Here is a 13467-nt window from a genome sequence, read left to right as displayed (position 1 = left end):
ACAGTGCTGCTCTCTGCTGGTTAAAAAGATGAACGCAGTGTTGAACAGTAGCATGGAGAGGTTGCTCCTGTCAGTCAGGAGCTGGCAGCAAAGGAGAATCTGGAACATTTTTCCATATAGTTTCTGTGATGCAATTTGTGCAATAAAATGCATGTAGGTAAATATTAGTAAAGTCAAACCCACACAATCCAAAGCAGATAAAAGAGGGTGCCTTTATTAGCCACTAATTGAGCAATTCATTTACATTCAAGATTTCTGTCACTATTAGCTTCCCGTAGCTTCTATCTGTAACCCTCAACAAAAGATGCGTTTTGGTTGTTGAGTCAAGGATATAAAAATGCTAGATAGCTATCTTCTGGCCTGTAATTTCTTATTTATCATTTAATTAATCAGGAACCAAGCAAGATCACCAAACAAGAAGAGAAAATAACATTTGAATAATGCATTTACAGAAAAAATAACAGCTGCACAAATAACACAATTCAAGTCGAGCATAAAATTACATGCTCTATTAAAGTGGAGACACAAATTGATACTGTGAATAATGGCAGCTATAACATTACTAACAGTAAAGTGCTTATGGTCAGCTTGATACGTAGAAACAAATTTTAAAACCCGAGGTGATTAGAGGACATATATCTGGTTTAAAGTCAAACGATATACTGTTTACTCTAAATTGACTGCGACTCATTCTTAGTTTCCAGAAGAACAAAAATAAATATGCTTTCTTTTTTAAAGCATTTTTACAATAACACTGATAATCCTGTTGTGTGTCAGTTAAAGACAACTTAAGTAAAAGGTAAAAACCCCCAAAAACCTGGTTCCAACTCCATTTCCTGCAAATGCATTAATAAATTTTGCATTGCTGTTTTTTTATAATCATAAAATAACAGAAAAAAAGTTCACTTTATTCATTACTTGCAGTTGCTAGCAGTTATATAATTTTAAAGCAAAAAGCACATAGAAATAAAGAAAGAACAATAAGAACAGAATGTACAGTTTCAGTACATCAGAAAATGTACTGGTACACAAAACCCTTTAAATAACATCCACCAACACTGGCTTCCAAGCAATAAGATAAAGCAAAAAGTCAAATCATTAAGCACAGAATATCCTTCAAGAAATAAAGAGCCACTAGTGTGGTAACCAATACGCACTGGTGGTTTTAACAGAGGAAACCCATGAACATGCAGACAGACACAGTTCCCACTCTAAAGGATACAGCGCCCCCTGCAGTCAGGAATAGCGTGAGCGGATCTCTTCCTCAGTTCCCGGTCGTTGTTCTGCTGCGAGCGACTCCCCCTTGAGGGGTGTTCGAGTTCCTGAAGCGGAGCATCATCAGACTCCTGAAGCCTGTCTGGCTCCACTCGGAGGTAGGCCTGGACACGGTAGCGCTGCTCCACAGGGCCGCTGTGGTCGATGACGTGGCACTCGTAGGTGCCCTCGTCTGCTGGTTTCACACCGGAGAGACGGAGTTTGTGGGAGATGTTGCTGCCTGCCACTTTTACCACCTGTCGCCAACAGAGGTTGTGTATTTTGAACTAAACACTGCTGGAAATTACATGAAATATCACAATAAAGGACCCAAGCAATCTTTTAAATTTGTCTATAAAAATAATCTGTAAATTAAGTATTTCATCATCTTAAGCTAAATATTCTTTGGAATATCTTAGATTTATGCTTCTGCGACAAGGAGAATTTTCTGAAAATAACTTAGACTCACATTCCACAGAAACATTAGTAAATAGGTGAATCAGCAAGCTACTAATAGACAGAGGTCTTCAGAAACAATGCCATGAAGACTAATGATGACAGCAAAAAGGTCAAGGATAAAGCTGTGGAGAAGTTTAAAGTCAAGTAAAGTTGGCAACCCAAATTTTGAACATGGCACAACTACAAACCTACCAAGACATGTCCATCCACCTAAACCAAAAGGCCAGACAAGGAGAGCAATAATCAGAGAAGTAGTCATATATTTAGGGGGGGAAATTAACTAAAATAGAATAGTTTAGTTTAATGCATTCACAGGTTAGATTGGCCCAATCGTAGTTCAAATCTAAATGGGATTGAGTATGTGGTCAGGCTTGAAAATGAAAGTTAACAGATATTCTCCAGCAATTTGAAGCGAAATTGAGAATATTAACAGAAGAATTGCGATACGCTTTCTATATGTGTAAAGCTGCAATAGAGAAACACTCTGCTGTAACACTAGTGAACAGTCGTTCTATTAAGCATAGATTAAAGCACATTTCAAATTCTTATTTATGAAAAATATAGTATTTCAGATTAACAACCTTTTCTTTCCTCTTAGCAATTTAGCACTTGAAGTTTGCGGCTGCAATATGACAATTTAAAAAAGGCTTAGTGTGTTTGAATAATTTTTCAAAAGTTGGGTTTTTGTGCTTACAAATCCTGCTTACACTAATTTTGGTGGCATCTTTCGGCATTTCCTCGAGAGTCCCAACCTGTACAGAGACAGAAAGCAGCTTAGGAAATTTAAAAACATCTTCTCTGCGAGCAACATGAAACAAACATGTCTGATGATGTTCTTCATGTCCCTTCTCTGTCACTGACATCACATCTTACGTAGTCCAGACTCACAAATATGCAAGCTTCCATGCACCCCAAGCACGTAAGCTTCCGACTAGGAAAACTTGCAATTATGTATGCGGCTGCACAGAGGTATTCTTTTGGGCATGGGTATTAATTATGCATGGAAAAAAGGGAGATTTTGAAAATCTATTTCTTTCTCAGCCAATTATGGTGTCCAGAGGCTCAACAGGGAAGCCTGAGTCCCCCCAACCCCACCACCACCACCACCCAATGGGAGGAAGTCAACCTGTCTCCCTAGCGCTGGCAAATGCTAATCAGCAATTATACCTTCGTTTTTATACCAGGGGCTGTCTGCCCTGGCTAATATTACATTTCACTTTGACTGATATGTAGCCAGCTTTAAGCTCAGCTCTAGCAGCCTCATAGTGTTTTCTCTCTTGGAGATAGTTTGTATTCAGCTGGAGTGGCAACAGCTCAAGAAGGTAAAAGGTGTTTAGAGGGGCTCGTTTACTCAGAATCAACAGGGTCCAAGATGAAATTTTTACAACCTTAGGCCCGTCAGTACCTGTTAGTGATAACTCAGCTCACAATATTGAGTTTGATAATGCCCCTCAATGAGGACTGTAAAGAGACTTTGATAACCTATTCAATTCAGCCATGAATCACAATGAGAAAGTAGCTTCTGGCATCTGTGAATTACACTTTGATAGTATTTCAACTTTAAAATTTACATTTTTGCTTTTCATATATCTCTGAAGATTGAAAATCTTTGTTTAGACAAAGAAGGAAGGAAGACGTGTAATGCCATTTAGCTTACTGTGTTAGAGATTTGTGAGGCCAACCCTTGTGAGTCTTTGTGGTTCCTGATGTACCACCACTGGATCTCCAGGGAGAATGAGGGAGAGCCTGCCCCATGGAAGGAGCAAGCCATCTCCACGTCTTCACCGGTCTGTGTCGTAACGTCATGAGGAACCTCTGTAAACAGAGCTAGTAGGTAGAGGAAAGAGAATAAGAAATGGAAGAAACTCCAGAGTAAAGAGATTAGTACTTTTCCCCCACAGTATCACAAACAGTTTTTTTTAAAAACTTTTATTTTCTAGAGTTATGGTTTTCTGTTGGTTCTCCAGAGTTATCATGGCCCTCCTGGCCCCTCCTCTATTTGACACTGTCTTCCTTTCAGTTTAGTTGGCCATGTCTGGGTGGGTTCGCAGTTCTGGCATGTTCAAGGGTTGGAAGAAAGACGGGCCAATAAACCTTAAACCTACAGTAAAGCAGAGGGCCTGTCAAAAAGGTATTATAATCTACTTTTTCATTTATTGAAATAAGAAAAACATATGAATAAATATCAGTAGAAGGAACAGATGTAAATATTCCAGAATAAGCAAGACTGCTTTTAATGCATATATGCATACTTTACATACATGCACAAACCATATGCAGCATCTCTGCTGTATGTGGCAGAAATATCAAGGTTTGGGGATGCATTATGGCAGCATGATTCATATAAAATTAAAAATAGAGGTTTTCTGAGATTTTTAAGCATCTAAGAAAAACAACAAAAACCTTCTGTTTCTATTTATTCTGCCCAGTGAGAAAGGCATCATGTGGGACAAAATCGTGTAATTCTTGAGACAAGTGTAGACACTAATGACACCATGTATAGTTACTCTATTATTAATCTTATTTATGTTGTTTTGTCTGCGGTGAACTGGAAACCCGCCCAAGGTGTACCCTGCCTCTCGCCCAATGAGAGCTGGAGATAAGCACTCTGTGTCCCTGTAAGGATAAGTGGGTAAAGACAATAGATGGTTGTTGCTTCATTGACTTTATGTAAGCATTTAAGTTTTATTATTCAGAAGTGAAACTTTCCCAGGTGCTCAGTGCACGCAGTGTTAAGAGACAAAACTTAGAACAAAGTGTTGTCCTTGAGCACAGATAGCTTTATTGTGACTAAGATACACCAGCACAACAGAAAGCATTATTTAAAGCAATTAAGTTCAATAAATGTAAAATTTAATGCTAACACCTACACCTTTGTGATCAAAATAGTATCGCTATAACAGACAACTACAGTGTCTGTCACTCCAAGCTAGCTTTGATGAGGCAGATGTTATTTGACAAGCAAAAAAGAAATGAACAGAGCGAGGACAATATAAAATTTCTATATCTGATGTGAGTCCGTTGGAGTTAATAACCTCTTGAGAACAGGTTTCTTTTTCATGCATCTTGATTGAAGATTTTACATTAATTAATTCAATAATTATGAAGTGGAACTGAAACTTAAAAGCTGATATGATCTTTTATATAGAACGTAATTAATTACCATACAAAAGTTCAGTAGGTGGCTTTGTCCAAGTTGGGATAGAGAAGACTGAATGGTTCATTTGTTGACTGACTCAGTTAACAAATAAATTAAGAATCTGAACAGTGGAGCCTTAACCAATTTCCACAAGCTGTTTTACAACCAATTGTGCTTTGAGACGTGTGGCCAAAACAGCTAATAGAGTCAGTTGATTGACTTGTGTTAGTTTAATGGCCCCATTTCAGTGCAATGGTTTTGTTACTTCTGCCCCATATTCAGAACTGCAGATGCCTTTGAAGGTGTAACACCTTCAACAAACAAATATAAACATTTGGAGTTGAACATCGTTTAATGTTTTCTTAATTAGTGTATGATGACACTTAAAAATGTTTTCATGAGCCTCTCCGAACAAATAGAAGTTATTTGCCCATTTGTTTCTGACTTGTTCTGTCCTTCACGGTTCTTCTGGAGTTTTGCAATCTTTTAGCATAAAACATGTCTAATTAGGGAGGGCAATTACGTTTTCACCTGTGGCCAGGTTGCTTAGCTCACACAAGTGATGTTTTGAAAACTGTTTTTAACATTTAAAAGAAAATATGTAACAGATAGGTTGTCATTCTACTGCACATGGTGCATATGATGCATTAACCATTCCAAACTGTCAGCACATCTTTTGACTGAGGTCAAATCTTACATACAATTGCATTCCAACACTTTTCTAGTACAGTAGTATGGAAGGAAGAGGATGTTCATGAAGCTTACTACACTCCCTCTCCACAGCCACAAGAATGCTGGTGTGCATCTTCCGTTAAGCTCTGATCCCCTAACAGGGTTGGATAATCCCTCTGACAGTTGTCAAATTACATTTTTAGTTTGCTATGCAGACACCCTCCTCCCCAAACTGGGTGTTAAACATGACTTTGTTCACAAACAAACTGCGTGCTGCTGCACATGAAGGGAGCCTATTCAACAGACACCCAACAGCTTCCCTGCTTGAATCACAGCAGCATCTCCCAGAAATCAATCCTATAACCTTGGCAGAATGCTAAATCAACCCAAAAGCTGACTCTGCTTGCAAGATTTCAAGGCTCTGTCTGTAAAAAGATGAAAAACATGTAGTTCTCAGTATTGACTTCCAGGGAAATTTTCAGCACACCAGGCTGTCTCATTTATAATGCTTGAGAGCTGGCGAAGAATGAGTTTGCTTGGCTTGGCCTCGTCTAAGTATAGATTTTCATAAAGGCAGTACTGTCAGAACCATCCTCAAGCAGACGCAAGGGACTCGTGTTTGAAGCTGTACATAGGGCACATGCATATTTAAAAAGGCCCTCCTTAGCATTTTTCACTTTATTGCTCAGTGATAGAAGTGATAGCCGCTTATTCTCCACTATAGACTCATTAAAAATTAAGAGGGGATAAAATAAGGAAAGCAGGTAATGGGAGAAAGGCAACACATGTTAATATGGACGAGAAGCAAGCAAGACGTGTATTGGATCTTACATTGTGTTTGTGAACAAGAAAGGGAGGGAACCGACCCAAAAGAGCCTCAGGTACATCCTAGACATGTCGCCAGTCCATCGCAAGGCAAGTTTAGATTGATGAAATTAGAAATTAAAGATTTAAACTTTAACACCATAAAATACAATAGGCACTAACTGACCTAAAATAGTGGTAATTTATTTATTGTTAAATATGTTTTAGCTAACTCAGGAGTTTTTGACCACAGCGCTTCAAGTCTTTTTAAGATTAAAATTCTCAACCAAACTCAACACAGTTTTCCTGACAGTTCTCTTCTAAAACAGATGCATTCATTAAGTCACTGTAGGCTGAGGGGAGCTGGAACATCTCCGTCTGCTTTAATTGCAATGTTTTTCATGAGAAGATGCTTCTTCATTGGAGCTTTGCGCAAACTCATTTTCATCAACTTCTTTTAGTGTCTCAAAACCAATGAGAAGAAATTTTAAGGCATACAACTCCACCACACAGAATGTTAACAGCCTGTGGATGGAGTCCTTCTGCAAAAATTTAATTCAGTAATGTGATGAATGGATTTAATATTCACTGACACCCAGAGGGAGTTTGGAGTGAAAACAACAGTAAGCTGCTGTTAAAAAGAAAATCTACAGGGGATGTTTATCTTGATCTTCGGAAGCTTTAATCTCGCATCAAAAGCTGTAATCCTGCGCACAATAAAATACTAAGTATGTTAAGTTAGTGTGAGAAATGTTAAGATCTGGGACACAATCCCTCAATACTCAAGGGCTGTTTCTTTTGAGTGCAGCTAATAAGATATTGCTTTAATTGACACATCGAATCACACTGACAGAGTGAAATATTGGATAATCGTGTAATGTTGACGTAAGTTTTCTGAGATTCTTAACGCAAATAGTAAGAGATTTTTTTTTTATTATTGTTTTTAAAGCAAAACAACAAGTAAGTACTGAGGGATACTGCATGAAAGTCAATAAGTCTATATTTGGTTCAGAATCATTAATGGGGTATACCGGCAGATTCTCCTTGGGGAAATAACAGTACGCTGAGAGACCTTCAGCCTGAATTCAAGGTGGAAGGTAAAAATAATGAAATACGAATGGCACCAGTAATCAACCGAGCAGCTGTCTGCCTGTTGCCACCCATACTTCTGGCTTGTGGAGTGAATTTTTCATAGCCCCTGGGATACAGCACTCACAAGCTATTTCTGCATCCTCCACCAAAAAGAGGCAACGTGAATGATTTAGCACAAGTTGTAACACATGCCGTTTCGCACAGGTTTTTCCTAAGCATGCTGTACTACATCATAGGTAGTGAGAGAATAATGTGAATTTGTGTACATTCACAAATCCAGAATCTCAAGAAAAAAAAATTGTCACTCATTTCATATAAAGTTAAACTCAATATGTAAACATTGAGTGAAAAATGTCAAGTATTTATTGATAGAACGTTTGGTTAACAGATGGACAAAAAAACTCAATTTTCAGTGTATCAGAAATTTTAAATATGCTCGGTAAAAGGGATATTAAAAATGGAAATGTCACATGAATTACTACATTAATGTAGTGTGGAATGGAGATAAACAACCTGTGGTTCTGCTGAGGTGCAAAGGAAGCCCAGGTTGTTGTGTTGGCAGCCTTCAGGTCTTCTGTATTGTTGGGTCTGGTGTCTCTCATCAGACCCAACAATATGGACCTGAACCCTAAATGAATTACAGACTGTAGGGTTCAAGTCAGGGGAGTGTGTTGGTCAATTTCCACTATGGTCATTAAACCAGTTTTTGGTACCTTTGGTAGAGTGGGTCAAATTCTGTTAGGAAATGAAATCAGCATCTCATTTAGGCTTGTCAGCAGAAGGAACCATGAAGATTTCTAAAATTTCCTGATAGATGGGTTGATTGACTGTGGACCGACACTAGCAGATGACATGTCACCCCAAATAATCACTAACTGGAAACGTCACACTAAACTTCAAGCAAAGTGGATTCTGTGCCTCTCCACCCGTTCTACAGACTCCAATTGTTTTTCTCCTCCAAATAAATGCAAACTTTACTTTCATCTGAAAGAAGAGCTTTACATCACCGAGCTACAGTCCAGTTCTTTTTCTCCTTAATCCCGGTGAGATGCTTGTAGCCTATGTAACCCCCATAAACTATGCTGATCTGTCTGTATGTTTAATGTGTTTGTTAGTTCTTAGAATGTCCTGTAGAGGGCACTAGACCCACATTTCTCCTGTGTCGGTACGAGAAGAAGAGTAAAGAAGAGGGAAGAAGAAATGCAGACTATGCAGAAGTAGAGAAGTTACTACGCATAAGTGCTGCTGTGATATGAGAGAAATCTGTTCATTCTGAACTGGATAATGTACATTCTGTTCTGAGAGTTCTCTGGTGAGTCTGTTGTTTTATTTTCAGCTGCTTACTTACGCAGAATGGCTACCTAGCTGGAGCTAACGTTGCTCAGTTTTTTTCGAACTGGAAAAAAAACCAACCAGAGTATAAATGTCGCTCTGTAAGCAGCATAGCTCTGTGAAATGAGACTGTTTATGAGAAGTAATTGAAAGATTTCTATGATTTCCGTATACCTGCCTGATCGGTTAACGCTCTGCATGCAGGTTGTTTTTTTTTTTTGGACGACCGATATCTGAACGAGCCAGTGGTTCCAGAAGCAGGAGGGTTCCGCCGCCATCTTTGTGACTCGGACTGTAGCTTGGAAAGACGGAGGGCCAGGTGCTGCTGGATGTTTTGCGTGGACAACAGATAAGCTTATTGAACAAAAAGGGGCCCCCAAATCTTTTTTTTTAATTCCACAAACTATTTGTTCATGAACATTTTCATAACGGACAACTTATGTGCACACTGACTGAACTGACTGACTGAACTGTTATATTGAAGGACTAACTGGAATATGTAATTTCTTTTGTTGAAATAAGCTTTAAAGCTGCTGTTTAAAAAAACTACCCTCAATTTTATATATATTAATTTGATATTTTTATAAAAGGGTGGACAATTTAAGTTTTATACCTTAATTTTATTAAGGTAATTAGTGTTACCTGGATTATTATTTTTTTGTGGGGAAAGAAAAATAAACTTGAGTTGTTAAAACTTGTATGCTTATTATCCGCCTGTGTGACCCTAGAACAAAAGTAACTTTCCTACTGAATTTATTGCTAATTAAATTAAGTAGTGGTTACACCTATGTACAGCATTTATCTGTGGGTAGTGGCTCTTGATATGATGACTCCAGCCTCCGTCCACTCATTGTGATGCACCCCGAAAGTCTTGAATGGATTTTGCTTGACAATGTTCTCCAGTTTGCAGTTGTTCCTGTTGCACGTTTTCCTACCACACGTTTCTTTCTTCATCTCAACTTTCTATGGATATGCTTGGATACAGCACTTTGTAAACAACCAGCTTCCTTAGCAATGATCCTTTCTGGTTTACCCTCCTTGGGGAGAGTGTCATTTTTGTTTTCTAAAAAATTTTTCCCCCAAGACATCTGCAACTTTTCCATTCACAAATGACAAACCATCCCTTCAAATAAGATTCACTCTGGTCTCGATGCATATCTTATAGGGTACATTGTTTCAAGTGTCCTTTATTGCCTTTTCCTTTCTAAGCAATCCTCTGCCAGCCTGTGCTGTGACAGCATGACTCTATAATCTGTCCACCCCCACTCCAACCAGCACTGTCAGAGCACCATTAAATTGAAAGCCAATAAAAAGCGCCGAGTCTGGTCATCCTCATTAGGGGGACACCTAGCAGAGGATCCCAGACACTTTGGAAGTCTAATGAATTGTTACACACTCCAACGCTGTGAAGGTGCCATACTTACAATGGATGAAAGAAGGGTATCTGCAGAGGAAATTTGCTACGAAATGTTCAAAGATAGCAGATTTCACAACAGTCATCATTACATGTCCTCACTATGTGCTGTCCAAGAACTAAAATGCACTCACAGACCCAATTTGACAGCTGAGATCTGACCTCAATTTAAGTCTAACAGGTAAGAATCATAATGCGTTGAGTGGATGCTGTAACTCTGCATTCGTTCTTCGCATAGATCTTTTATTTTTTGCTGCATGTGATTCACCAGACACCTCAGCTCAAGCAGTAAGTGGGGTGCAGGGGCCAGATGTGCTTATCTAAAACCTATGAGCCAGGGTTGACTCTAACAAGCACTCTTCAGAACGGTGCATGCAGCCTCTCTGCTCTGCATGAAGGCTCAGCTCCCCTCTGCTCAGGCAGTTTATCAAAGAGCCTGGTTTAAAAAAAAAAATCAAAGAGAGGAAGAAAGAAATCTCTGGAGGATTACCAAAATATAAGAAATAACAAAAGTCTTAAGTTTTCTGCTACTGAAGTTGCTTGTGTGCTGCTAAGTGTGAAATATTGTGGGACTTCAAGCCCTGCTACTAGACCTTAAATTATTCATACTCTTGAAAGATTTATATTTAAAATTATTTTTCCTTCAACCAAGAAGCATCTCTTGAAACATAGTAAAATAATGTTAAAGAAAAGCTAACTTTGAAATCAATAGATTGTCTCTAATCAACCATAAAGAGTGGGATATTGAGAATAATTTGTGTCCTCCTGAATAACCAGTGGCAAAAACTTCATTGGTGTTATTGCAATCAAAACCTACATAAATTTACTGACCAGCTTTCTGATGTTTCCACACATCTTTTGATGATTTACTATTAGAGATGATTAAAAGTCTTTGAAGGGCAGTAGGCTGATCCACAAGTTCTTTATTCTTCAATTGTATGTGGGGTAATAATAATAATGAGATTTAGGATCAGGTGTTAACCTCTGATGTACAGGTTGCAAAATCTATTCGTGCATGTACATATTCGTGAAAGTGACTTTTATCTCTATGAAAAAACATTCATATATTTCAAAAACCTGAAGATTAATATTTTGTAAAAAAATATTAATTAATATTTTTACAAAACGGAAGTCAGTTTAACCTTGCAGCTACAGAAAGAAAGGCTGTGAAAGAGAATAAATTTCAGCAAAAGCTGTTGATGGCCTCCATCAGACAGTTTAGTAAGATACCTGCATGTTTGTTTTTACTGTAAGACAGTTTCAAAGTTCACCTTTACACTAGGTCAATCACTTATTTGTAATTGTTTAGCTATAATGTATTCTTTTTGCGTTAGGCTTATATTTATTAGGGTTTTGCATTAGAGACGCATATAAGGGACTTTAGTTTTATGGAGGTCTGAGTATTTTAAAACACATTTCAACGAAAGTTTACTGAATAAGTAAACACACATATTTTTCCTTAACATTCACTTTACAACACATTATGCCATATGTGCTGCAACTGAGCAGTAAGATACGAAAATGTGTTTTGCATTTTACTAAATAGTGGAGAAACTCTATTTTTATTATTAAAGAAGATTGTAAGATTTTGTATTCTTACAAAATCTGCTGCATGGAGAAGGTCACAAAAACTGGTCTTTAAGATTTGGTTGAGTGAATCTTGTCGTGTTTGACCCAAGGAACATCAAAGAATATAAAAGCAAACCTGTGGAAATTGTGCTAGCTAGTGAAAAAGGGTGTATCCTCCTGTAAGTTATTTGGGCAATGTAGTAGACAATTAAAAATAGTCCGATTTTAAATTTGCCCCCACAACATTTATTCTCAATGTATATTTTATTCCAATGCTCCTCCCCACAAGTTTTCTAACAACAAGTGAATTACAGCAAAAATTTATCAATGCATGAAATTTTATGATTGTGGAATATTAAACATTGATAAGATGTGAATACCAGAAAAGCTGCCAACATTTCTGTAAGCAAACTCTTAAAGTAATACATTTACTGCACAACTGCAGGTGTTATGAACTGTTGGTAATAAAAAAAAAAAAGCTGCAGCCGGGAGAAAGCAGGAAAGATTCATTAAAGGTTAATGTGTTGCAGTGCCATGCGCTCGCTTTACACTGCATGGTTAACACAAACCTTATTCTAAACCAGGTGTTTAAGGTCCTGCCGATTTCCAAGGAAACCTGTTTGTATGGATAGTGAAATTTAAGTCAGTGATATGTTAGAAATTTGCAGGATCTGTTAGCAGAAAATCTTGCAGTCCTCCATCCAGCTGAGCCTAACATCAGCAGCTGTGGCTATTTGAAGTTTTCTACATACTTCAACTGATAATATTGAATATGCAAGATTGGAGCTTAATTAATAAATAAGTAGTAAACAGTGATATATATATTTTGCCAAGCTCTACATTTAACTTTAATGGAACTTAATGTAATCGAAAACTGTAATGAAGATTTTACCTTTATTATTAGCTGTACAATCTCTTCAGTGTTTTAAAATCCAAAAACAATGAAATGGGGAAAAAAAAGACAAATCCTCATCTAATCAAAGTAGCATTCAATAAAATATACCAGGACACTGATTTTTATGCTTATTAAATTAAGGATCTCAGTCATGGAAGAACGTACCATTTCCAGAGATGCGATTATCCACCTTTACATATCCGTCACGCAGACCCGCGTTAAGTTGAACGTAAAGTCCCGCGTACTGTAAAATCCTCATGATCAATCCAAAGGCTCCCATAGCCGCAGCCGGTGTTTCAAGCAGCTGAGTTAAACTGTGACATTAGGAAGAGAGCAGGGATAGCAGCTGATCTCCCCGCTGACACTCACTCTCATACACACGCCCACATACACAGCTGGATCTGGAGCAAAACACAGGGCTGTCGCTCCTGCCTGAGCGGGAGGAGATGCTGCGTTCAGACAGGCGGAGGGAGAAAGGAGTGCTGCGGCTCGACTCAATTAAGCGGATGTATCTCAGAAAGACGTGAGTGGAGAGTCGGAGTGAGACTGCTTTAGTTCCGCTATGAACTCCCCACACAGTTAGCCTACACAAATTAATGCCGGGTTCTCAATTATCTCCATTTAATTTTAAAACTTGATTTAATATTTCACAAATGAGATGCGCAACTGTAAAATTCACAACCTTACCAGAGATACGCAATCTTAAAAGGCACTTTTCTGGTTTCTTTAGACCTTCGTGGTTCTTGATTATCTAATATTCACACTCCATTAACCTTTTACTTTATCCTGTTTTCTTTTTTTTTATCCTCCTTTGCCCTCTTGCAAAAATGGCATTTG

At 38.1% G+C, this 13467-nt stretch overlaps 1 protein-coding gene across 1 annotated transcript; it reads right to left on the bottom strand.

Annotated features, from left to right (window-relative positions):
* Nucleotides 1-193: 193 nt before the first annotated feature.
* Nucleotides 194-13105, bottom strand: vstm2lb (V-set and transmembrane domain containing 2 like b). The gene is made up of 4 exons (XM_032550563.1): nucleotides 12796-13105; nucleotides 3371-3540; nucleotides 2421-2465; nucleotides 194-1511 (listed from the first exon to the last, which is right to left on the bottom strand). The coding sequence occupies exons 1-4, from the start codon at nucleotides 12908-12910 to the stop codon at nucleotides 1212-1214; spliced, it is 630 nt and encodes a 209-aa protein (XP_032406454.1). The 5' UTR covers nucleotides 12911-13105; the 3' UTR covers nucleotides 194-1211.
* Nucleotides 13106-13467: the final 362 nt, after the last annotated feature.

The sequence above is a fragment of the Xiphophorus hellerii genome, chromosome 20 (assembly GCF_003331165.1).
Source record: "Xiphophorus hellerii strain 12219 chromosome 20, Xiphophorus_hellerii-4.1, whole genome shotgun sequence".
NCBI lineage: Eukaryota > Metazoa > Chordata > Actinopteri > Cyprinodontiformes > Poeciliidae > Xiphophorus > Xiphophorus hellerii.
The sequence above is the reverse complement of the archived record's forward strand: the minus strand, read 5'-3'. Positions and strand labels throughout refer to the sequence as shown.

Bases quoted from the DNA above. Each gene is read 5' to 3' on its own strand.
- vstm2lb (XM_032550563.1), bottom strand. From the start codon at position 12,910: ATGGGAGCCTTTGGATTGATCATGAGGATTTTACAGTACGCGGGACTT. The intron at 2,466-3,370 runs GTAAGCTAAATG...GTCTCTGTACAG, and splicing joins CCTCACAAATCTCTAACACA to GTTGGGACTCTCGAGGAAAT. The intron at 1,512-2,420 runs GTAAGCAGGATT...TGTTGGCGACAG, and splicing joins AAGATGCCACCAAAATTAGT to GTGGTAAAAGTGGCAGGCAG.